This window comes from Bombus pyrosoma, linkage group LG12 (genome assembly GCF_014825855.1).
Source record: "Bombus pyrosoma isolate SC7728 linkage group LG12, ASM1482585v1, whole genome shotgun sequence".
Taxonomy (NCBI): domain Eukaryota; kingdom Metazoa; phylum Arthropoda; class Insecta; order Hymenoptera; family Apidae; genus Bombus; species Bombus pyrosoma.
Genome location: NC_057781.1, coordinates 10,855,114 through 10,882,817, shown reverse-complemented (window position 1 = coordinate 10,882,817; position 27,704 = coordinate 10,855,114). Strand labels below are relative to the sequence as shown.

General features: G+C 40.3%; 1 protein-coding gene across 11 annotated transcripts in view; it reads right to left on the bottom strand.

Annotated features, from left to right (window-relative positions):
- LOC122573291 (nuclear receptor coactivator 2-like) overlaps positions 1-27,704 on the bottom strand; it is a 128,140-nt gene that overhangs the window by 27,129 nt on the left and 73,307 nt on the right. For 10 of the 11 annotated variants that reach the window (XR_006318699.1, XM_043739417.1, XM_043739418.1 and 7 more), the window contains exons 3-4: positions 14,210-14,317; positions 6,591-6,729 (exon numbers count right to left, since the gene is read on the bottom strand). Coding sequence is in view for 10 of the 11 variants with exons in the window: in XM_043739417.1 (XP_043595352.1) it covers positions 6,591-6,729; positions 14,210-14,317 (247 nt within the window). In the remaining variant the exon portion in view is untranslated. Of the gene's footprint in view, positions 1-6,590; positions 6,730-14,209; positions 14,318-24,141; positions 25,317-27,704 lie in introns of those variants that run through there. The other variant, XM_043739412.1, reaches the window with a different exon arrangement.

Below are 27,704 nucleotides of genomic sequence, written 5' to 3'. Positions count from 1 at the left end.
TCATTGTTACCGCAACGACGGGAGAATTTGAACGAAAGAGACTTTTACTGCAAATTTACAATTGATTCTACCTCGGTCACGTCGTTGGACACAGGATGCGCGCGACTCTACTGCGCAGATGACGTCACACGAACTCTTGCTCCGGTAGCTCGGGTTATAACGCCGTTTGGAAGGTTTCCTATTGGCCTCGGTGACGTCATTCAAGGTCACGTGACAAACTCTCAAGAAGTACTTTTTTAACGATTCTTCGTGTATCTATGGAATTCATTTGCGAGGGTGTCACGCCGAGCACGTCGCAGAAGAAAGTTCCGTGCTCACCGAGGGTCGTGAATTTCCTTTCCAAAACGTAATCGCAATATGTCTCGCAAAAGAAGAAGGCGAACGAGCCGAATATCGCGAGCCTGGCGCGAAGAATCGACATGTGCTCGTTCGTGAACCGCAAAACTAACATGCAGAAGAACAGACGGGAAGTTCGAACCCCTTCCATGCCTGCTCTCCTTCTCTCTCTCTCTCTCTCTCTCTCTCTTTCTCTAGTTCTATAAGTATGCATAATAATGTATATAGACACATAGCTTACAATCAGAGGTCGGTTCGGACCATTATCGTTTTGTGTGTTTTCAACCAATCTAATATACATGTGGCTACTTTCGCGACTATCTCGTCACAATGTGACACGATTAATTTCAAGTATTTTCTTTTTCACCTTCGTTTAACGAAGTTGGTACTATTATTCTCATATTCTCGTAATATAACGTTAAAGTAACAAGCTATAAATAAAGTAACGCGTATCTAATAAATTAATGTCATATAGCGTAACAAAATAACGAAGGACCAAGGTAAAATTGACTTTTCTGGAAATATAAAAATAAATTTTGAATAAAATGTAATTGAGTAAAATCGAGTAAAAGCATCAATGACATTCAGACGATTTACTCCCGTTTGAGACGAAATCAATGAAAAGTTAAACTCAGCAACGCGAATCTATTTCAGGCTACTAATCGAGCCTGCGTCTTGCTTCTGAAACAAACGATACAACACCAATATCGAGGGACGTAAAGCATTAGCCGTGTAACCGCGACCTGGAAACACATACACACACACACACACACACACACAGAGGTTGAAACGCGAATATCGATTAAGAATATACAGGCATGACTAACATATTCTTTAAAATTTTCAGATTTGCTGATCATAGTTTTGATAAACCGAGGTACTGTCATTCGATTAAGTAAGAAAGAAAGGAAGTAGAATAGCGTGGTTTCGAACGGTTCGACAGGCAGTTTCCGCAATGCCCGAGACTGCTGCGCTCAGCTGTTCCTTTCGACTTTGAGCGTTACGACGTCTAGCGTGAATTTATCCACGCAGCGCTATCCTCGTTGACAGATCCGAACGGAACAAGGACAAAAAACGAATCGTTGCCCTGTTGTAAATAGCGACGAGCGTAATCAGTCATTTCCATGCGGTCCAGGAGTAGAGAAACGTTTCGTTAAGACAACGCGAGTAAAGCGTTATTGGGCGAATAAGAATGTCTTCTTTTCGAACGACATGTTCTCCTTTTTTTCTTTTTCTCCCCCTTGGCGAAAGTTATTTTATCGATATATTTCGTTCCTTCCAGAAATAAATTTCTCGAGAGCCCGGAGAAAGAGTACATTTAACTTCTTCGAAGGAGACGCTTCGCTTTGTTCCTTCGTTCTCTTTCCATTCTGTTTTCTTTTTTTTTTTTTTCATTTTTCTCCTCTTTCTTATTTCTTGGTCTTTTAATGTTCTTCAAAACGAAAAATTTATCCTCTAATTTCGTTGATTTATTCCAGCGGATCTAAACCGGCCAACCGAACGAAACAGAGATTCATCTCTTTATTTCGAGCCACATTTCATTTCCTAAGAAACCTGCAGTCACACACGGTTGAATTATGCGAAAAAGAATCGAGAGATTTCGACTACGTTTCGCGCGCACGACAGCGAACGTTTGAACGTCCGGGCCGCGACGCAATGCGCCTTTTCAATGGTATCTGGCAACAGTATCTAGGAGAAACTGTCGGAACGTTTCAATGGAATCGCCGCTCTCGGTCTCCGTATCTCGGCGCGTTCTTATTGACTACCGCAGATGAATCTTTTGGAACCAGTTTTCGAGCTGGAAAGATAGCTAACAAAACGACTGGACATCTTTTAAAAACCTAACAACTTCGCATCGCGTATTCCTGATGCGATGAATGAACATCTTAATCGCGCAGCGTGCGAAAATAAAACGTCAGATCTTACGGTTCGATTATCATTAACCTACGTGTCGGGTAAAGGACCTGGAAACCGAGCCGACATGAAAGAAACGAATCGGAGTATCCGTACGATGAATCAAACGATTTTGCAGCTAACAGGGTTGTTTAACCCTGCCAACTATCTTCAGCCACGCTCGATAATCGAACGGATTTGTCAGCCGGACGAAGAACCGCGCCAGTGTTGAAAAGTTCGACGATCGTGACACGCGTTGCGGAAGAATCTTTTAAATCTATCGATCTACAGAAAGGACGAGGAAACGTCTGTGTTGTCTCGTTTCGAATAATAGGATCGAGATCTCGTGCGATTTACGACGGCGTTTATTTTCGTAAATGCAGTCACTCCACTCTTAAGATCTCGAAGAAACGTCGCGTCATCGCGATGCTTCTCCAGCTTTTATTGCTTTTAATCGACCGAACTAAACGCGCCTCTCTCCTTTCTCTACGACGACGTTCGAAATTATCGATTTTATTTTACCGTGTCCGAGTGAAAGCTCCGCTAAAATGTCGCGTGGCGTATTCCGTATCCTTTGGAACACGTCACGGCTAATTAATTAATCCAATTCGACTTATCTTCGTCGTTCTAACCAATTCGTCGTATAATCGAATTGTTGTAAAAAAAAAAAAAAACTGAGAAATTTGCGATTTATTCCAGAAAGTTGAACAGCAATCCGGTCGAACCTGCTTTCAGCCAAGTTCGGATCTTCGTTCGCTATTAGGCTCATAGTTACGCCACGTTATATACTACCAACGTTCTAAGATTTTCTAGATCCGAAATCACGAAGCGGCCGCCTGCTATGGACCGGGCATATTAGCAGAATGAGTTTCGAGGGATCAGTTTTAGCGAGCGTTGTGAAACAAATCAACCATAAAGTTAAATCGTCGACTGATTTTTCAAGTCTAAATAATTGTCCATCGAAGACGTTATCGATCCTCGGAACGATCGAATGATTTATGAGAAAATGAAACTACTCCGCGCATTACCTTGCGATAAAGTTTCGTGAAACTTTTAATTTTAAAATAAATCGTTATTAAATACTTTTATAAACGTGCAAATAAATGTTATCGCTATTTATCAATTATACGTGTAAGAAAAATCATTTGCATTTGCAACAAAAGATTTCATCGCGTAACGTCGAAGGACAATTAATCTGCATGGTACGAAGATTTCTAATTTCTCGAATTTCGCAATTGGATTTTGTATATTATCAAATTAGAATGGAAACATCGCACGATCGTTCAAACGTAGCGGATGATCGTTCATTTTCACTTGAATTGTCCGACTGTCTCATAAATGCACGTAAAATTATTCGATTCTATCATAATTTAGAATTAATTATGAATATAATGCGACTGTATATGTATAGCTGTGCAAACAATAAAGTGATTGCTCGAAACCTTGCACGAAACATTAAACATTGTGGTGCAAAGATAATGAATGATAAGAACGATTGAAAACAAAAAAATACTTAAGAGAAATGTGATTTTGTTTGAATGACAAAATTACTAGGAAATCGTTATCAAATAATATAAGAATGCCGGGGAATATGAAAAATTGTAACGAATACAAGGAAATTAGTAATTAGCAGGAATAATACTGAAACGACACCTCGTTTATCAAGATACATGTTTACAAGGAAAAAGAGAAGAAAAATAAAGTTGGAAATGGATCCAAAGATGTAGTACAAAGTTCTGTTTTGATAAAACACTTATCGCGATAAAATGATGTATTGCATAAAATGTAGAGAACGAAGAACTGATTACTCTATTTAATCTCCGAGATATTGCGTTACGTTTTCGAGTAGATCAAACTTCGAATCATTTTTCAGCGTTTACTCCCTTCGCTCGGTCCAACCCATTCGGTTTTGTATTTCACGAAGATCGTCTTAAATCAGCGTTCAGCTACGTTATTCGAGCAAAATTTTATTGAAAATATAATTTAAATAGTCCCCTACTATGCAATGTTTCTTCTAATTAATAGCTCATCGTTAATCTGTTACAACTGGCAAAATTCATATACCGTTACTACAAATACAAATCGACCAAAAATATAGGCGATAATAGTGTGCACAATTTTAAAAGTAATAGGAAAAATTTCCGTGAAACGCGATCAGAGAGTAATCGAAAAATCGGCCGTATTTCTGTGAAAGGACCGAAAGCAATGAAAGAGGAAAAAGAACGAAAAGCAATGAAAGAAAATGGAGGACAAAGGAGAATAAGAGAAGAATATAACAATCGAATATAAATGAAACGCGAATATTGGCTAGACAGGCAAGAAATCAATGTAAAATTTGACGCATGCGTTGAAATTTTTATTTCACTTAAATGATACACGAGTAAATACCTTATCGATCGACCGGTTCAAGAATAACGCGCAGAGTCGCTAGACTCCGGTAAAATGTTGCACGATAATTTCCCTGTGACATAAAAATAGCTCTTCCAACTTTCAAACAGAAACTTTTAAACCGGAAAAGCGACGATCACGAGGTTTAGCGGGAAAAATAACGTGGAGATTTTCACGGGCTCGATGAATCGCCTGGCTCGTTATAAAATCGCTTTTCTCGCTGAAACGAACGCGATTCTCACTTAGGAGACGGTTGCATAAACGCGTCCTGTACGACACGTCAGGATTTGCCACATTCAGGTATAATTTACATCAAATCGAACGAACGCTTGCAACATACTACGAGAACTGCTTGACTTTGCTTATGCGAATGCAAGAATAAATTCCGCGCCGCGCGCTCCTTCGCTTCCTTTCTCCTTCCTTTAATGTCTGTTTAAAAGTAACGAGAAGGAAAGAAAAGAAGAAAAAAAAATTCTATGATGTAAATTGCGATTAAATAAAGGAAGGCAGAAACGCGGAATAAACGGTGAAAAATATTGGTAACCTATTGGTAATTCAGTCTTTTTTTCTTCAGTTGTTTTCCGATCAATCCAAATCGATTAACTCCATTTTAGTGAATTTTTCAACTTTGTTGCTTGGAAACATAATTACCGTTCAACTTCGACACGAGAAGTTTATCGAAAAATGAAACTTTCTTAAGACCGTGAACCATGCACCATCGCTGTAATCAATGCACTAAATAGATTAACAGATATCTGAACGTTTATCTAACGTAGAATCGAATTTGGATAGGAATTCTTTTGACGATGAACGATTTTCTGTTCTCTGCTGTTGCTACTGTCGCTTCTTTTCTTCGTTCTAACGAATAATTCGCGTCTATTTCATTCGTGTTTCGTCGCAAGAACGAACAACGTCGCGAAGGAACGAATTACGACATAAACGTGTGAGAATTACACCTCGTGTGACGTAATAAGAGTTGTGGTAACGTTTTGTTTGTTAAAGCGCCGTTAACGTGCTATTTTGAAAAATGTTGTAATATTTCTAAATCAGAATTTAACATGGAATTGTAACGTTAACGGATAAAAGTGTCTCTCTCGCATCGAACAATAAAACACGATACAACGAAGTTAATAACTCGAACGATAGATAAATAACGTTATTTGCATACAATGGTTAAAGCTTTCAGAAGTTTCTCATAATGGTACTTTTGTAGATACGACTGCAAGAAATTATTGGCCCTCGAATGATAATAGAAATTTGTAGAAAATTCTTCTTCTTTTTATTTTCAATTTCACTTTATGCGATGCAATATACGTAAAAAATAAAAAAAAAAAAATCTTATATCGATAACGCTAATACCTATGTTCTATAAACGGGATACTGTTTCTCGTTTGCAAAGGAGCAAAAAGAAAGATGGAATTATGCTTTAAGCTTGGGAGTGTGTTAAACGAAGCAACGACTAAAAAGAGAAATAAAAACATGATATGTTCACCTGAAATAGCTTGTAAAATAAAAATCTAACGTACTGAAAATACATGTACGATTTATCATAATTAAAAATAACTACACAAAGGAGAATGTAACGACTTAAATAACATCGATACGTACTCAATCAGAGGAGAAGATAAAATAGCAATTTAACGACCAAACGAAAAATCGGTCTGTACAACAAAATTTAATCTAGTAAAATAATCGAAGAGCAGAACGAACTTGAATGAAGAAAGAAGAGGAAAGAAAATCCGTATTAGCGATAAAAAGAGAAAACTACAAAGAGAGATTTAGATACAAGTAATGGAATATATAATATTTGAAAAGCGATTTTTTTTTTTTTTTTTTTTATCTTTTACGCGAGGAGAAAGAAAACGAATCCCTCGATTACACGGTACGTTCTTTGATCGAATCTCGAAGGACTCGCTGTTGAGTTTATCGATCGGCCATTTGAAAGGCAGAAACGTACAGATCTGTCTTCTTACCTGGTCGACGGTTCTCTGAAGGATCTGGCATTTGTCAGTCTTGCCAGAGCTCATGTCCGTGGCGGAAATCAGCTCGGTAAGCTCGTCGATAAACAGGTTCTCCTGGTTCCGTCGTCTTTTTTCGTTAAGGCACTTGTTACTGTAAACAATCAAAATTGAACAGATCATTGAATCGTTCGACCATGTTGCCCATAATTCTTATCGATAAGTTGTTCTCCGAAATGGAAGACACGCCGCTTCCAATTAAATTAACCTTTATCCTTTCCCATTGCTTCTCTTATTCTTAGAGGAATCACGTATATAGGAGAGAAAAATATTTTTATCAAACGTCTAATTGGAAGGTCTCGATTTATAGACTATGGTTTGAAACGAAGCAAACATCGAGTATCCAATATCTAAATTAATATCTGAATTGTGGTAGAGCGAAATTCTTGGCGATAAAGTCATTTCGTCGGATCACTGTGTAGTCATTCTCGACGGTGTATTATAGTAACGGCAATGATACAATTTAACGAATTATCACTACGATGTCGATAAGTTTCTCCGATAAAATGGACGTAATACGTTTCCGCGTTGAAATCGATATTACAATAATTATCTAAAAATACGTATTTATCGGAAAATAAAATTGCACATTTTGCGAGAACTTGGACAGCTTTGTAACTATAAAAGGTACGACTAACCGCGCTCTTATAATAATTATATTGTAACTTCTTGTTAGAATGTTTATAAATAACTCTTCAGAGGCGATCGTTTTAAGAACTAACACGATCTTTGATTCCCTCGAGTAAGAAATTAGCATAGAAATTTATAATAATTATATTATAAGTTCTTGTTAGAATGTTTATAAATAACTCTTCAGAGGCGATTGTTCTAAAGACTAACACGATCCTTGATTCCATCGTGTAAGAAATTAGCATAGAAATTTATAATAATTATATTATAAATTCTTGTTAGAATGTTTATAAATAACTCTTCAGAGGCGATTGTTTTTAAAGACTAACACGATCCTTGATCCCATCGTGTAAGAAATTAGCATAGAAATTTATAATAATTATATTATAAGTTTTTGTTAGAATATTTATAAATAACTCTTCAGAGGCGATTGATTTAAGGACTAACGCGATCTTTGATTCCTTCGAGTAAGAAATTAGCATAGAAGTATATATACGTACGTTTCGTATTTATATAAAAGTATGAATTTATATGAAAATTCGCGGTCTAAGGATGACAAGCATTAAACAACTTTTTCGCTCGATTCGGTTCGTTCGTCTTACTCGATTTTTATTCGCAGCGACACGCGTGTTCCGTGATAGCTCGCGTGCATCGTCGTCTATTAGAGTCTATTATTTCGTGAAATCTGTTCAACTTTCATTCTCGACTTCAATCGATGCGATATCGTTCAGTTAAAACGTTTGCATCGATCTCACGGATGCTGGCTGCTCGCTGTACAGGCTCGTTAATCTTTTCACGGCCACTAATGGGACTCTGTTATGCCGAACTTTTGTTCGAGAAACGGTCCGGGGAGAAACGAACTATGACGAAACGGCGATAAATCACGTCGTTGAAACGCTTATTGCCAGATTGCAAATCAATCGCGGTCAAAAATTTCTTCCGTGAGACGAATCCTCCTAAACCGAGGTTCTTTTTAAACGCTGCATTTATTTCGCACGAGATTGCGACTTATATTAGCTATTTTCTCCAAGAATCGCAGGTCTTTGATGACTTTACGGTGGAGTATCGTTGATCTAATCGAACGAGTATGCAATTATCGAGGCAACTTAAGCCTGGTTTTACACCAATAATAAACAATGTAATGTAAAACAGGGAAACAAAAGGGAGGGAGGAAAAGCAAAGATTCGACATGTTTAACGCAAATCGTTCGTGTCCTGTAATTGAATATTACGGCGCGACTTTTTCACCCGTTTTCAAGATTCTACCGGAAGCCTAAAATTTTCCACCGCGCTGAACACCTTAACAGACCTCTATACGCAGTCAGCTGACGATTTATCAAGAGAACTTTTCATCTTTCACCAAGCAAATATTTTTTTATCGACTAGCAGATTGTTTGGGTAATGTTTTTGACAATGGATATACAGCGTCTCGCGAAGATACAAGAAACGAATCATGCGCATCATTGTCTTTAAATCTAAATTTCAAATCGACCTATACCTCCGTAAAGGCATAATTTTTTGTAAAACAGAACAAGGAAAAAGGACAAAAAATAAAAAAGATAAAAGAATAGGAAATATTGCAGAAAATAAGAGGATAAACCGGGAATAAGTTATACATACTTTGGTATTCAAATAAATTGCCTCTGGCATTGATTACTATGTTATACACGGGAGACTTCCCGTGCGCTTAATTGCCATTTCCCACAAGTGGATATTGTCATTTCAATGGTGATTTATTCTTCCGATTAAACCTGCTCTATTTGTCACATTATCTTCAGCTATTACTCGATCTGCAATCTCGTCTAGATCGTCTGTGAAACCACGTTGCCACGATTTTATCGCCAACTTAATGATCACGTAATTCCAAATGAATCTTTTATACGTAATCATGGCTCTGTGCTAATGAAAAAATTGAAAAATGATGATGGCCACGATGTTAGCGCTAATATTTGTCGCGTGGAAAATAAAATATAACGCTACCAGATGACTTTACTTTTTCCACGTGAAGAGAGAGAGGTATGTGTGCTTACGTAGACGTACATATATACAGTGGATTGCAAATATTCCGCATTACAATACAGTTTCGTACGGCGTTGAAGTAACGAGCTTTCTCGCAAATAAAGACGCGAGGACTATAGACGTACAAGCTGAATATGAATAACGTCTATGACATAAGTATCGGGTCGCTGGGAAATTTCGTTCCGATTTACATTTCGATTCGATATGCATTTATCGAGTTACATAGGTGGCATTTTGTCGCACAACGTTTCTCCGTCTTTCACGCAACTTGAATATTTCAGAAGCTCTCAGGCTTTTCGGCGAGAAACTTCTCGATACGATTTTTTACGTCGACGGAATTCCTCCAAAATCGGAACGAACCTTCCCAGCGACCCGATAGTACGTTTCGCGTACAAAGTATTTATTCAATTTGATACGTTTGCTAATTAAAATCGCGTGATAATAACGGAAAAGATCGCGTTATTCGAACTGCAACGATTGAAGAAAACTCGATGAGGAGGAGGTCTACTCGCTCGAGCTTAACCTCGAGAAGAAAAGCTTCAAGGTATAAAGGATCGGATACAAAAAGCGAATAATTTACATGATCCTTTTTTCTCCATCTGAATGGATCAACGTCTAGAGAATTAACTGCCCTACTATCCCGAAATTCGCCACAACCCTTCATCAACTCGAACAATAGGAACTCCGCCATTAACCACAGACTCCATCACCAAACCCACGAATCCAGCAATTAACCCTCCGTGATGAAACACCAAGCAATCGACGAAGAAACCTCCGAAAGTACGAATATAGCGCTGGCAGAAGGAGCGACCACGCGAGGTCGCAGAAAAACGCTGGAAAACTACGGAAATGAAAATTGGGCCATCGAAGGTCGGTGCGAGTTTCCGGGATAAGCTTCTCTAGGACGGATCAACGCGAACGGCATTCGCTCGGCGAATTTCATAGAAAGAAAATTGTTAGATGCTGAATCAACTGCTCAGTCCCGTTGAAACGTTCGGTTGACCTTGCCTGACGTCACGTCGCCGAACAGTGACTCTCACTTTGTTAAGGCTGCATTTCCATGCGATCGAGTTGCCTCATCGGTCGTGTTGCCCGGTATACACCGTCCTGGCGCTTTGCAAAGCCTCGTAGAACTGCTGCTATCGATAACGTTATCGATGAATAGCGAAATTCCGAATATCAAAGGTCTAAGCAAATTTCTAGGGTTTTCTACGGAATTTTCGAAATAATTCCACGGTTATTTCAGAAACGTGATGATCTCTAAAAGGATACTATAGCGAGTGCGTTCTTCTTTTTTTAATGAAATCCGCATAAAAGATATGCGAACGTTTATTAAAGAAAAACGTGAATAACAACAGTTCCACGTTACAAAGGTACAGAACAAAAAACGTGGAAAGTAAAAAAAATCTGTTTTCGATAATGAGAAATTTAAAAACGTTTTATATCAGTCGGTCTTTTTTACTTTTTATTTTTTTTTTTTTTTTTAAGTCTGCTGGATTAATTGAAATTTGTTCCCCGCTCTCGGCAACGATATTTTTTTCTCGTGTTTTAATAGGTTAGTATGCAATTTTGTGCTAACCGTGAAGAGGAAAAAATTAACAATTTATAAATAGAGTATTTTATAATTACACTTTTATCAATCGTTCTCTTTTTCTCCACTCGCTATAGTTTTTATAACCGATTAAGTTACACTAATTAAAATATCATGGAACGTAATATCGTTTCTCTCTCTCTCTCTCTCTCTCTCTCTCTCTCTCTCTCTCTATCTGTTCAAAATTAATTATTTATATTCGTCTATTTAATTAAGATTGGGTTATATCTTATATCTTATGGTACGATAAAATACAACGTAAATAAATTTTTATCGCCTCAAAGTCCAGACTATTGGTAAATTTGTAAAAGAAAAAGAATGCCTTCGTTGCTAAATAACCGAACAATTAATCATCTACTTTAAACTTTCTATTTGAAGTGTATTTCCTAAAAAAATTTACTTTTCTAGTAAAACGTCGGTATATAGCTACACTTGCCTTTTCTCTTTCTTTTTTTGCTTTTTTTTTTTTTTTTTAATAAGCGATAATTTAATAATGCGACTTTAATAGCGAGGCCTTTAGCGAATGTTTATGCAAATTCATATTTTTCTAAACGAAAGAAGAGTTATAGAAAGTCAAGCAGAGATTTGTTTGATCCAATGCTACATTATATTTTAGAACGAGTTGACGTAACATAAATTACAAACTTTCCATAAATGAATAAATATGCACAGTCTATCAATCGTAAATTCGTCTATCGTGCGGTTAATCGCTATGTTACGACAAAGATTTTTCGCGCATTTTGATGACTTTCGTTCGCTTATGGAATCGTACAACAACGAGAATTCGAAAACTACCACTGTTCGACACTGACACGAGCAGCGGATACGCATGATTTAACTTCCCGACGAACTAGATAGGTATCAAATTAAAATGGACCCATGCTGCATGCTAAACATTCGCTTTACTTATCGCGTTTAGCACGATAATTACGGCCGCTTTTACGTATAACAACGCGACTGATGAATATGCAAAGGGCTGGAATAAAACGCGGAAGCGTACGCACTCGTTTACGACCAATTAGACGAATTTAATAGCTGGCAAGAAGCATAGCTACGCTGCTTTTGCTGCTCCAGGGAAATATGTAAGTAGATCGGTACGATGTGTAGCTACGTGCATGACTTTTGCTTATTTCTTCGGAATTAACATTTACAACGCATTAGAATCGTTCGAATTGTGGATATTTAGCAGAGTATTTATCCATCTATAAAGCAAAACAACGACCGTAATGTATCGTAATATTCTGTTGTACCGCGTATAAATTTCGTAGAGCCGTGAACAAAAATAAAACGTTATTGGTACGAGCGTTTCTCGTATAAGAGACAATTTAAATGAAATTATAAATTTCAGATTTATAGAATCTCTGGAATATTCGATTCCTCTCTGCTCGATACGTTTTCTAACGACCAGATTTAGATGGTCATGAATTTATTTTATATCCAGTAAATACGAGTGGAATATTCCGACTAACAGTTGAGATCCAACGTTTTCTACCTGCTCCTCGTCGATGTAGTTTTTCCATCGAGTTCCGGATGTCTCCTCTCGATCACTGTAGTTGAGATCCAATTAGGAACAGCGTATGAGCGATAGAAAAACCAAAATGATCAACTCGCTTCGAGTAATGCCAAATTTTTCATCGTATCAGAGCGTAAAACCGCGATTATACCGTGGTTGAAAATTCTGTCCGATTACCTGCTTACTTTCGGCGAAATAGCAGTTTAATTACGCGGCAATCTTATTATATATAGTCATCGTAGCTATATAATAACGTACTACAAGCCGATCAGTCTGATCTACGAAAGGCAATATAGAATGGGAACACTGAATTTCTAATAGACAACTCTTGCACAACTATTTCGTTACTTGACAAACTCTTCATCCTCGGATTCTTTAATCTCTGTATCGTAAATTAAGCGAGAAAGATTCTTCTAAACTAATAGAAATACTTGCAGTATAACGTTCACGCAACCAGCCATATTCGAACATCGAATACACATAGCGTTTTATATAATAGATAGTTAAATATATATCGCGCGTTTCCTACGACGAGATCGAAATTTATAGCCTGTTTATTCCGTGAAAAGCTAGCTAACTACAAATCGGCCAAAGTATCCAGATGCTTGGGGACGATGATGCGTGTCCAATGTCCAATCACCTACGTATGTACATACGTTTCACATCGCATAGATAGCATCGAATCGTTGTTCACGCCATCATACAATAAGGTATCGTAATATATTATAGGTTTCGTATGCTTCACCTGGTCGATCTACAGCGATTCGCGCGATCTACGCTAAAACAACTAAGAGGAAGAAAATATTGGACGTTGAACGTGCATACGGATAGCTGTTAGCCAGCGATATATATGTTTGGGTTTGCGCGTAACACGCCTAAGTAATTTGTAGGAAGCTTTTTAGTTTCCGCGACACGGTGAAGTATAAAAATGGTAGAAAAAGGTAGCTCGTGAAGCTTTCAGACGATGCTAAAAAGACGATGGTACAACATCGTGTCAAATACGCTCTTCTAATCGATCAATGAAATATCGTGTGTCCAATAAGGTGAACATCTTCCTTAATCTACCACTGTTGACACTCGATTGGTGTTGTCGGATCAGAGCTGGCTGAAAATAGTCCGACACAAGAAGTTCGTTCTATTGTAAGACTCGTTTCTTTAGGCGCGTCGTATTTTCTTATAGAGAGAAGCTACGCAACTTGTTCTAGCAGAAACGGTATAATTATTCGCGTGAGAATATAGCCGACGATATTACGGCATTCTATCTCTTTGGATAATTCTAAAAATTCTGCTAGATCGATTAAAAAATTGATCGGTTAACTGTCGGTTATTGTAAGTAAAAAAAATCCGAAAAATTGTAGGAAAATGCGTTCGAGGAAGGACAGTTTAAGGAAATAATCTAAGAAATTCCCAGCACGATAATTTTAATCTTACTTTCGGATATATGTACGTAACGATTGTGATGTACCGTAATAAAAAGAATTTTTTCAGGTTAACGCAACAAGAATGCGAGAACCAGATAACTTAGTAACTTGAAAAGAGGTACCTGTTTGCAGTTTGGTTACTGGAGCCCAATATACTCGCCGCGGTCTGAGTAATTTGACTGCGCTACTATCTACCCGGTATACGAGCTAGTATAAATATGTCGCTGTGACTCATTAGATGGCCTGATGGTAAAATGATATCGGTAGCGAAACATGTTCGTCTCGTACTCATTTTTTTTTTCTTCTCCTCTTTTTTCTTTTCTTTTTTCTCATGTTCTCGACCGAACGATTTACGCAAGATGCATTAGACCGTGTTTGAACGAAGACAGAGTTGCACTTACATCTGTGACTGAGGCTTGGCATCTGATTTCTTTCTTTTCTTGGTGATGCTGCCAGTAATCGCACTCATTTTGACCCACAGTGGGTCCTGTAGATCACACGGGCTAGGCCTGTAACAAATAATCAAAAATAAATATTAAATTTGAACAAACGTATTGTTTATATTGTTATTTATTGTTACATCCGTTTGTCAGTTTATATCAGTGAGATCCCACGTGAAGTTTACCTCAGCAATGGTCACCGCGACTATCTTTATCGATCTTTTATTACGTAACAGTAAAATACTCTGACGAAAGAGATCAAAGAGGATCATCTCGGCAAATCTCTTGCAAATCTCTCAAATTTCGTTTGCCGAGATAACCACTGAAAATTCATCGAATCTTTCTGCAAAGTGAAAGAAGCGGCATAACTCGCTCTTAATTGCGCCCGTTATTCCTCAATTATCTTCCAACCCATGGCCCATTTCCCTAACATAGCGAGATCTAACGTAGCTTAAAACGTTAGCAGACGGCGAAAGCGCGCCACCAGAGGTCTACAAAAACGAGCAATTCTTAGAGCACTCCGAGAAACGTAATTAAGTACGTGAGAAATTTTTCAAGCTCCGTCCCGCGCGACCGCGTAATTGCCGAATAGCTGGCAATTTTCGCAACATTTCGCTCGCCACGCTATATTCCTACCCGTAATTACCGTACGTCGACGCATTCGACCAACTCTTTTGTTGTACATTTTTTCTCTCTCTTTTCTTTTCTCTTTTCTTTTTTAATTTCTTTCCTTTTTTTTTTTTTGTTTCATCGCGAAGGATGCAAAACAAGCGACGTTCGGAGTACAGTGCGTGCACTTTATGCGTTCGTTTATCGACACGTGAGACGTCTCCTATCGCGTGTGGCATTGTAATGTCCGGTGGAATTCGCGATGCGTACGAAGGGACGCAGGACAATTATGGTCAAGGATACACGAGCAACCCGAACGAACAGATGCACCCGTCCATAAAACGCGAATTCATCGTCGCGTGCACTTATTTCAATATTTCACTCGGGACGCTTGATAAATAATTCACCGGTATATTCCTGGAATCCTTGTTTCTTCCCTTCTCTTCCGAATTTGTTTTTAAAAGCTATTCGATCTGAATGTGAGATGTTCGATGAGCGTATAATTCGCATAGAGGAAGTGAAAAATAGTGCATCGCTCCTTTAAATAAAAAAAAAAAAAAAAAAAAAAAAAAAAAAAAAAAAAAAAAAAAAAAAAAAAAAGGAAAGAAAGAAAATAGAGATAGAAATCGTGTGGAAGAAAATATATCGCGGCCGTCATCGGTTTTGACCCGCGCCACGCCATTCCAGGGTTAACAAATAAATGTATAATCATCATCTTCGGGCCATTCGCACGATGGAAAATAATTTTTATCCTATGTAGAATCAGATACAAGTTGCCTGCGTCTAACGTTTATTGTCGCTTTTTCTTTTTCTTTTTAAATCGAGAAAGGAAGGAAAGGAAGAGAATTCTAAACAGATGGAAAATAAGGTAGTTGCATACAATCGGTAATTATCGTAACCGTAGTCGCGCTGATAGCCGATCAGCGCGATGAGTAATTATAAAACGTGGTTCTAACGGGCGGCGATAATTTGTTTTTCATTTGATGAAACGAAACGATCCGAAGATATTAGTCAGCCAACGGTAAGTAGGCAATAACCGTGGAAGGCAGCTGCAAAACGAGCAAACGTATGGCTGATAGAACGCAGATAGGTACGCGTTACACGCTTAGTTGCGTACGCGAATCTACCTACGCAAAATTTTCCTCCACGCCTCACGATGCACGATATCGATAAAAGTCACGGGGTCAGATCGCCAGAGGATTCTCACGGTTCAACGACAGTCTCGAATCACGGAATCACCATGTTGACGACCTTTATCTTCTTACTTTTCCTTTCTTTCCAGAATTTCTCTTCCGATAGTAAATTATCTTCGCGTTTCTATATTTCAAATTCTATTTTCAGTTATTTCTATTTCGAGCTTTAAAGGCGACATAATGATTTGTTATCGGATCGCTGTCGAGCCGATTCGAATATAGCGATAACGCGTGTTAATAAACAGATGGTAGATACATAAATTATATAGTTTTTCGTTGGAATCGTTTTAACTTAAAAATTTTCCAGCGGTAATTACGTAGAAACGATCGATTTCGCGTTTCGACGTTGCAACTTTTATCGAGAGATACCGTTGACGACGATGAGTTTCGTTGGCGTTACGAGTTTGCAGCGCTGATTAAAATTCGTTTCTTTTTACGCTACATTGTACACCGAACGTCGAATTTCGAGTAAAACGACGCGGGCTGACTGAATATGCAACGATCACGGTAGGTACGGCTTTTTCGCAATCAGAATTAAGCAATTAATTCTGACTGGATACACGAATCGAGATATTTCCGATGTCGTACTTTCACCTGCAGGCATTTTAATATAACTTTAAATGTCACTTTGTAATTTTGTATTAAACGAACGAATGATGAATATCACGGGCCGGCAGCGCGTTGTCGCAATAACGTGATTTCTTTAAACGAACGTTTAATAATTTCCGTATCTTACGATCGGGCTGGAAAGGTATCGAAAACGGATCGAACGATAAGGGAAAAATAACGCGTAACTCGATGGAAGAAAATGTTTAAATATACCGGTCTTATAAATTGTACGTCGTTGTGTAAATAACAATTTCGTTTTATACTACAACGGAGTACAACACGCTACGCGTTAAAAATTACGAAGAAATTTGTTTAAGGTGAATCGATTCGCGTGCAAAGAATATTTTTAATCGAAAGGAAATATTTCCGTCTAAAATCTATCTGTTCCTTTCGAAACGAAATTTCCTTTTATTCGACGAGTTAGCCAAACAGCACCAAAAATACTGAAAAGGAGAAAATAAAAATAACAGATGTTCGAAGTAATTAATTTAATTTTAATTTTCTTCAGAATGATGGAGTTTCCTACATATTTCTTACATTTTTCTTTTTTTTTTTTCACCACAGAGTACGCGGCATGGAGAAAAGAAATATTTCGAGCGAACGCTATCAGATCCAACGGTGGCTATCTAAAAATGCAATGATATATGTACCATTCAATTTAGAGAAACGAGGAACCATCCTTTTCAGGGACGAGATAACGCTACCTCTATTTATCATACGAAAAAAAACCCCTCTGGAGGGCCATAAAGCGCGAGAAAAATTTTGTCGTATCGTTTTAATACGTAGCTTCGGAGAAAGAATTACCGCGTTACGTCTGTCTGAAACGTTTCGTGGGTTTCTTTCGTTCGAAATTAAACGCGAAGAAAAACAGAGAGGAAACGAACGAAGGGAAGAAAAGGTCGATCCGATGATAAAAATTGAACGAAAATTCGACCGATACTCGGCTTTGATCGATCTAATGGAACGTTTTATCGAGGTCCTTAAATTTTGTGCGACGTCGTTTGAATTCTACTCGAAGCTAATCGGTATTTAATAGGCTCGTTAGAGCGCGTAGTTTTACAAAAATTGGGAAATATTTATCAGGAAAATAAATTTCCCATCGTTTAGCGTATGAGAGATAGTTGGTTCTAGTTTCGTAGCTGATACACGTAAAAATGAAGTACGCTTATTACGTATTACGTAACTCGATACAGAATTGAAAGCTGATAAAATTCAATTAATTAAAAGTTCGTTTGAAGTTATTGATTAAAACCGAGTGGGTTAATTAAAAGTAAGTTTAATTAATTTCCTTGATGAAATCAGGCTACTGCATTTTAATCGTCAATACTTGAATCAATACTCAATAATTAAAAATAAATTTTGATCGTAGATTAAGTTTCGCTCGAGAATTCAGTAGCGATGCGACGATCGATCAAGTTGCGAACAATTTACGTGAATTTTCTATTCGAACGTACATTTTTATTCATATCATATATAACGTGGAATCTTCAAAGTAGAACGAGACTAGTCGATCTAAAATCCACGCTGCATTTAGTAAGAAACGAAAACTCGCGCGATTTAGTTTCGTGAAAGTATCCAGAGGTATTCCCGATTCTATTTGTATCCTACAAACATTATGCATATCCCTGCGCAAACCACAAAGTACGAATTAAAGCGGAGAGCTGTAAAATTAAGCAGCTTGCGATTAATCCAAAATTTGATCAGTCGCTTTATGACGTAACAGTAGATACCAAAAGAGAGAGAGAGAGAGAGAGAGGTAAATTAAAAGCGAAAAACGAGCTGTTGACGATCGTTGAGAGATGTTTGATAATTTACCAGACGAGTGACCAAGTAAACGATTGACAAATTGGATTAAAAAGCAAGATGGAAAAACTCACGAATTATCGAAAACGTGGTGAAACCTGACCAACCTCGATCTCGTCGAGCGGAGTCCACGTCGGTGTCTCGGAAACGGCGGAGCCAGCGACAATTTGACACGGTGCGCGGTCCGAGAAATTCTCGGGTAATTTCTCTCGCAAATATAGCCGGTTGGACACGGGCGCGTTACAAAGGAGCAAATTAGACACGTGCGTTGATCCCTCGTCAGGCATTTTGACATATTTGCCACTCCACGTCATCTAATCACCTCCGCCACGCTAGCCAACGTTCGCAACTAAGTTGCCAACCTGATGTCGTTACGATAATACGACACAGCGAGTCGAGAGAACCGGACGAAATCCAGTTGGCATTGGCGAGCATTGTTTTCGGAAGTGGGACCATCCCGCCTGATAAAACCAGGCTGCTCGCTGCCTGGCCCCGCTGAATCGTGACCTTAACGTCACGGTCCAACGCGCGGAATTGAAAGCAGTTCTTACGATACGACTCATTCCTCCTCGATGCTCGCTTCCTTTTGTCTTCGACTCTTGTGGTTCCGCGTCGAGGTGACGCAGCGTTCCGTACGTGAAATAAAACGAATCGATCGAACAGCAAGATATTATACGCGACGATGATTTTGTGTAACAGTACAAGAGAAACTTTGTACTTTGTATATTAACCGTACAGCGTTATGCGAATCGTTTCCAAACCGATCGTATTTTTCCTATCGTTGACAAACCTCTGTCGAGCTTCGACGTCTTAAGATCTAACGTCGAACTCGTGACCGAATTAAAATCATCCCCTTCGTAGAAAAATCGGGGCGGTTTGAAACGAGATAAATAAGAAGGCGAGATAAACGAGAAGGCGAGGCCCGAAGCTATAGCTCCCCTTGCACCCCTTTAAGCCTAATAAATCAAACTTCCACGGAATAATCAAACTCGTTGTATATCGTTACCCATTGGTCTTTAGTATAATAACGAAAGGATGACAAAATATCGTACGTACCGTAGTATTTCCGGTAAAAGGAAATATCGAGAACGAGAAAACGATTCGAATAATCCTACGATGGATTACCGAACTATGACAATCACAACCGAGAATATTGACGTTACTCGAGCAAGTTTCCTCGATAATTTCTAAATATTAGTGTTTACCACAGTTGATAAGACAAGTCGGATAAAAAGAAGTTCGTGATCGATATATACCGAGAAGGCTAAGAGACGGATAATTGACGAATTCGTAAATGAAAATCGCAATTATACGAATTGCGCACAGATATTTCGAAACAGATACGATACGACATATACAAGTGGTAATTATTGATATTCCGATTGGCCAATCCATTCGCTATCATAAAATATTACGAAATGTTATTACTTGCTTTCCTATTAACCGTCTAATTTTGCTTGATAACCGTGCAAGTGCTTTTAGTATTCTCGTTTAATTCCAGTTAGCTATATTTATTTTCGCCTTTCAAAGTAATATAAATAGTCATCGAAGATACTGCTTTGCGTTCAAATTAATTACTTATTTTTTAACCGAAACTCCGATAGAGGAAAATTCAAATTTACTCTACGGTTAACTAAATACCGTCGAGAAAAGAATGATCTATCGCGTGATCATGCACTTACGGTGCATCTGTGTATTATCGAAGATTGATCGATCGTACAAAGTGAATTCGTTCTTAAATCGAAGTAAATAAATAATTTTTCCATTACAAAAATACAAATTTCCCATGTTTTATAATAATTATACATCGGCGGAAAAAATATATATAGCCGACGACAGCAAGGTATTACTTATCGTATTACCATAATGCGGTTAATTTTAGAAAATTGCTCGAAGCTTGCCAAGACGAAAATGTAACAAAATGTAAGAGGCGCGATGTAACCTAACGCGCGTAATATCCAGAGATTTATAAGACGCCTCCAACGCATCATCTTCGCCGTGGACGCGTGTTTAACCTGGATTTAAAAGTTCCGCAAGTGCATCACGTTTTTCATGAAACGCCGTTCGCGCTTACACCGTTTTGTGTTTAACGAGACAATAACGTGTTTTCACGAGGCGCGTCGTTATCACGTTTGTTTTATTAGCAGACCGACTGTCGCTACGCGTGCAACGAAGCTAGCAAATCGTTGCTGCAAGGCTTGCGTTACACACGACCGATGGAGCGTGTGCGTCGTTTGGCACAGCAAGCGTAGAAAGTTAGCGCGATAAACGACGAAAAATTATGCTCGTCGACGTAACACGGCCGGCTCTTTTTATCAGACCAGTTTCTTTCCTCGTTAAAGAATATATCTGCCTGTTGCTTTTTCTCTAAGGGCTTTATTTAAATTTAAGCACACCGTCAAACATCGTTCCGCTCCTTCCATCGAGCATTTTCGCGTTTCACCGCTTTATTTTATCGGTTCGTTCCCCTAGCGAACCAGCAGAATACGCGGCAACAGGCTGTCTATCGAGAGATCGCCGACTAGTTATCCGGTAACGTTCCTCGGGCGGCGCTCAAATATCGCCGAATAAAAGCCACGCCGTAAACACCGCGGAAAAATTGTGATTACGGGTATTCGTTGAAATTGCGCGATTCCGCGTGCAGATAGCCCTCGGGTAAAAACGTTCGAGACTCAGGCTTAATTGATAAACGCCGCGAGTAAAGGTTAATTATAGGAGGGACGAGCCCTCGGAGGAAATCCAGCGTGCCCGGCCAACCGATTCCATCGATCGTCGTTCTATTTATCCTGTCACTCGATCGTAAGTTTGGTTTGGTCGAACGAGGACGAAAGTCTCTTCTCTTAGACTTGTCGGTAAATTTCTCGTTTCTAATCGTTCGGAGTTTCTTTCTCTACGTTGTAGGGCCGTCTTTTAATGTTTAGGCGACGCGCGAAGGCACGAGAGGTGATCGATCAAATAAATTTAATCGGAAAGAGAGGAAGGAACAAAACCGCTTGGAATATTCGATATATGGCCAGAGATAAAATACTTAAGATTCGTCGTAAAGGTAAGAATTTGAGAAGCTAATCTCGTAAAGAAGAAAGAACGATAAAATACCGATATAAAAGCGATATAAAGGTAATAAAATCTTTTCAGAACTACGACGTCGTTCCTTTGCTTTTGAATTAACTGTTAAAAAAACTAGCACGATAAAGTTTCTTCTAGACGCTGATTCGTAACGTATCGAGGAATGCAAAAAGTAGAATCGTAGGTGAAATTTTTCCTAATAGCGGCGCAGCGGGGGGGAACGCGAGATGTTCTACTTCGTGATTTGTTTAACAAGTGACAGCCAGCACGAGCAAGAAAGCAAAAGCGCGCCGAGAGGCCTCGACAACAGTTCGCTTAACGGCCTCGCGTTCACCGAGTCGTTTCAATCATCTAAAACTGAAACGGACGTAACTATCGGCTAAAAAGGCGAATGATAAGAGGAAGGGAAAAGAAAGAAAAAGGAAAAACAGAGCTGTAATCTACGCGTATAACTAACCGATCCGATGCTAAAGCGACTCGTACGTTTCATGCAACTATTTTGCGAATAACGCGATGATCGATGAGGTCGGATCAACGTTTGCCAGCTGGCTGTGAGTATTCTCGTCAACTGCTTTTCAATTCTATCTACCTATCGTTAATTGATATTTAACGACGCAATAATTTCGCTCGTACGACGGAATAGCCGATATCGATATTTTCTTACCTATTATTTCAAATCGTTGCCATCGTATTAGGAAAAAAGCGTGGTACGAAATTACTTTCTCAATAAATTTATTCCATGAAATTTCAGTGAAATTTCAGTAACAAATAGCATCGGAGAACGTTTCTTTGGTAAAATCAGTAGCGCGGCTGATACAAAAAGTGCTATCGGGTTAGAAGATTGTGACAGACCCTTCTAAATGTAAATTAATCCGTGCTCCAGGGCTCGATCATCGTGCAACATGTTTCGGTTCGGATACGTTCTCCTTTTTTTACATTATCAGAAGATTTAATCGTTTCTCGTTTCTTTCGCCTCACAAAGACTCTGGTTCGGTTTTCAATTTGCATTTGCCTCGCGTTACACACAAAAAGAAGTCGAACTGCGAGAGCAAGTTCGAGCACAAAAGCATCGCGTGTTCGACAGAAAGTCGATCGGCGCGTGTTCGCTTTGCCTTCCTCTCGTGCAAAAAAAGAAGAAAAAAAAATTCAGCATCGTTTACGAAGAAACGAAGGAATATCGCGAATATTAATAAAACGCCGTGGCCTGCGGTCGCGGGTGAAATTACCACGATTTTCCACCTTCTCCGGTCGCGATCGACGAGGCAAATCGTTGCTAATCTCTCGAGGAACTACCGACGCGACCAAGCCAACCGATAATTTCCACCGATTGTCCATTCTGAACGGTTTCGTTAGCTGTTAGAATGAAATACGTAGAAAGGGCACGCTGTTCGAATATCGTAAAGTCGAAGTTGTATTTGCCGAAAATCGCCGAGCAAGTATAACTGAAATTTTTATGTATCTAGAGATAAGAAGCACGATAACTTCGAAAAGGGTATGTATTTATAAAATTGGCTGTGACCTCGATGTTAAATTGCAATCAATCTTCGATTAAAGATATCGCGAGACGAATTTCACTCGATTCTTTTAATGTCGTTTTATTCGGCCTTTAGAAACGCTTGCTGGATCCGACCGCTTAAACTTGGTCTAACTCGATCCGATTTCTTTCGCTTTATAAATTACGTTACTCGCCGACCGATATCAAACAAATACATAATTAAGGTTAAATACGATCTATTTGCACCGTACGTTTTGTAACGTTTACGTAATCGTTCAGTCGTTAAATCGCGTAAAGTTAATTTGTAAACGTTTGCGAATTCGCGAAGCGTAACTAATCAATAGCGAGAAATACGCTTTAGTCGAGGAACGTATCGTTTAAACGTTGATTTTATAAAAATATTTATGTTCGTTGCCTTTGCGGCAGAATTTCTTTCCGCCAGAGTTTTCCACGGATTTTGAAACAGTCTGAAACAAAGCGTTACGGCGTTCGTTGCACGCCAACATCTTGCAACGAGAGAGACTCGTGAAAGAAGAGAAAGAAGAAAGAAGGGAGAAAGAAAGAACGGGGGAAAATCGTAACGTTTCCACGAGGAGCGTCGTGTAGAAGAGGCAAGGGCCGAGGAGAACGTCGGCGGATCGAAGGCACTCGACCTTGATATCAGCTCGAGAAAAACGATTGTTTCCGTTCTGCGCGAGCGAGACGCGTCAACGTCGACGACTACGTCGTCTCGAGGCAACGACAAATTTTCGCGGCCGCAACACGCGCCGTGTGGTTCCTTCCAACGTCCTAATTCTACGTCAGCCATCTACGTCGAATCGGCTGCTGGGTGATCAATAATTTTTGCGCGCGAGAATACTTCCCATTCTCGTTGCCAGAGCTGGCCGCGTTTCAGTAAATAGCATACGCTCGTCGTACCACGCTCGTCTATTCGCTGTTTTACTTATATCGATTGCGTTTTCGATTAAGTTTTATAAAAAATAAAGAGAGAGAGAGAGAGTGAGAGAGAGAAGCACGACGCTAAAAAAAATCCTTGACATTCGCCACGTGGACCAAGGTACATAATTTACATAATTCGTCGTATAGCAAGAGAATTACGGCTGAATTTTCTATCTTACTTTTCTCCAAGAAGCATCCTCGCGGTGCCACGAGAGACTCCAAGACACGTCGACACCCAGAGACCTCGTTTCCATTCCACGCCGTTCCACTCCTAAACATCCATCGCAACTTCCAATCGTTTCATCGTACACGCGAACTTCACGCACCAACGAACTCGTTTGCGTTCTCCGATCGCCGCGGAGACCGGATACTTTGAGTAGACGCGATGGCGAGCAGCGAGAACGGAAGATTACGCGGGTGGATCGAGCTACGATCGACGAAGGAGGCAGACGGAGGGAGACGGAAGTCGGAGAAAAGAAGAAAAAGGAGAAAGAAGGCAAAAGGGAGAAAAAGAAGAGGTGACCGTAAAGGAGCACACCCGCGGCAAGAAGAAGCCGGCGCTCGTTGCTTCTGCCGACGTCACCACTTATCGCTAGGAAGAACACCTTGCATCACTAGCGGCGTGTATCCACGCAGCCGTCACCCAGTTGTCACGCAGCAACGTTCCTCGACTCCCCTCTTCGAAGCCGATGCGCGCTGCCTGGCTGTTCCCCGAGGTAGCTCCTCTTCTCTTCTATTCTCTCCTTTCTTCCAGCGCCAGTCGCAGAAACGACTATCCGCGCGCGCACTCACTCGAGCTTGCCTCTCTTTGCGCAACAATCGCTCACCACCGTCGCCGTCGTCGCCACTGCCGCCACTGACGATCGCGCATACATCGCGTGTTTCCTCTTTCTCGACGTGTGCGCGCGCTCCTCGCGACCGTCGGCCTTCGGTTCCTTCGCCGCGTGTTTTAGAGTTGAACGAGCGAACTTCGCACGGATCCCTCTCTCTCTCTCTCTCTCTCTTCTCTACGTAAGTACTATATACGCGAGAATCGTTGCGAACCGCCTGCTTATTCTCGCTTGGCCAGCGAACGCGCGTCTACTGACAGTACCGACTCACTCGCTCACTCGCTCACTCGCTCACTAGCTCGCTCGCTCGCTCACTGCCGCACTGATTCGTCGTATCGCGTTCGTTCAGCTACGGCGCAACGCGCCGCTAACCGACGCCACGTTCCAGCCACGGCCTCTAAAATCAGCTGCTCTTCGCGGTTACGATAGACCCGTTGCAACTGCGTCGTTGCATCGTGACAACGATTAGCGACGGACATGCAAGCTTCGACGGAGATCGACGAACGTCGAGTTTATCCGACGCGAAATTTACTCCACGGACGCGTATCGAGATAACAGAGACAATGGTCGTTAGCTGCGGCTAGCGATGAAACTAGCGACGCGAGCGTGGCCTGTTCGAGTCGCCACGGCCGAGCATCGGTCGCTCGTGGGTCGACTCGTATATGCGGGACCTGTACCCGCGTGTAATATAGGTCAGTGGGCCAGGGCGATCATGGCAACACGGACATGCGCGGCGTTGCGCGCACCCGTGGCCCGCCTTGCCTGCCTTCGCGACCGTCCGAACGACCGAGTCGACCGCCGCCGCGTTACGTGCCACGTTTAATGCACCCGACCGATCCCATCTCGTCCAGCTTCTCACCTGTTTCTTCCTTTCCCGTTCGTTCCTGCCGTCTCATCGCCAGACAGCTACGCGTCTATATTGATGCGTTGCTCACACGTTACACGTCCAGGTCGGAACGTTGGGGTAAGTTACAATACATTACAGTCGCGTGCAACGTTCGGTCGACAGATTTTCGTTCAGAGGGTAACTTTACGACGGTGGAGAAGATTTCGAGGTTTCGGTCGAATGCGGACGAGCTACTCGGGAAAGTGGGTCATCGGTGCGGTCGTGGGTGTTGCTTGTTGGGGATTTTGTCGAGACGATAGATTTTCGGTAGCGAGTAACGTGGGTGGGGGATTTGATATCTGGAGTACGGGGGTGGGGGTGGATTGACGCAATTCGGCGATAGTTTAAACGGGTTGATTAATATCTTCGGGGATGACGGCGTACCGTGTTCCTTTTTCGAAATGTTCCATTTACCAGGTATAATAATTCAATCTTTTTTTTTTTTTTTGTTTAATTTGGAAGAATTTGTAGAATTAAAATGTTCCACAACGAATCGCAAAGAAACGTACGTCGAAATCAATTTTTAACCTCAAGAATGTCGGCCAAAATTTTCTCTTCTAACATTCGTCGAATAATTTCAATCTCGCGTATTGCCTTCGTCGAGCCCCAATCGTAACCAATGGCCGTTAAATAATTTTCCAAACTGTCAGGAGCATTTCACGTACGAGAACTCCTACTTACTTTCATTTGCTCTCTTGTAAAAAGTAATGTATGTATATACGGAAACAGCTACGAAGCAGAAAGAGGAAAAATAAGCGGAAAGCAAATAAACGAAAGGAAGAGCGATGTATTGCCGTAAAATTACCGGATTACGGATTCACAGTTACAGAAGAAAACGGCGAGCGCAGGAGTCGCGCGAGCTGGATGATGCTCGCTTTCAGACGCCGTAATTGCATACGCAATTACGGTGCTGTATAGAGCGTAATCGACGAAACGGCGATCCCGTATCGCGTACTTTCCTCGCCGCGTGCCTCTCCACGCCGGTTTCCCTTTTTCCGTTCATTTTACTCGCTTCTAATTCCCGTGTTTCCCTTTCTGCCTCGGTTCGACGCGATTGCGGCTATTCGAATGTCGCCACGATGGTGCCTATTACCGCACAATGCTCACCGAGCTCCGACCACCCCCCGGCAAATGTCTTCTCCTCCTTCTCACCGTTTCGATGAATACGAAAATTGCCAAGATCGCTCTACCCGGGCGGCGTCTGCACCACCGAGATGATAACGACAGTGATAATGATAATAATAAATCGACCTTATTGCGCGGAACAAAAATTCTTTAGACCAGTGGATACGAACAGTATGGATAGACAGAGGTATATAAAAGAGACAGGAAGAGGAGCAAGAATTGCGAATTTTGAATAACAATTTTACGATTTCGTGGTGGGGGGGGCAAAAAAATGAACGCCAACGTTGAAACGTTGAAATCGATAGGAACGTCAAAAACGTCGATAGATTGGAAAAGACGATCTACGTGTATAAGACACGGTAGAGATATTGTGATACGTTTGAAATGCGAGCGTAGGAAAGGGTTGAGAGGCTTTCTCATTTTGATGTTATCGGTGGTTAAATCGAAATCGGCTCGCTATTGGCCACGTTCGTTCGTTATCCGCTGTTGATCTGCTGTTATCTTAAGAGGTAATAATACGATTAATTGGTTATATTCGTTTTAATTTAAGTGTCACGCGTTGAAATATTAAGTATACGATATCGAGTCGAAGTATATAGAGAAATAAAACGTGAAACGGGGAGGACGGCGGCGATTCAAAAACAAGAAGCTCGCGTTCTCCATACATTTCTCCGTCGCGAATCGTCTTTAACTTTAATACTTTTACTTCCTCGACGAGACGTAAACAGGAAGTATTAAAAATATCAAAAGTATGAATATGTTTGTATACGCTAAATTACGCGTAAGACTTAATATCAAAAATACTGTATATCTAAAGATGCGTTGGAAAGAGAACTGAAATAAAGATATGGTTTCGTTTATCCCTTCGTGTAGTCTTTCCCATTATTATACGCTTACACAA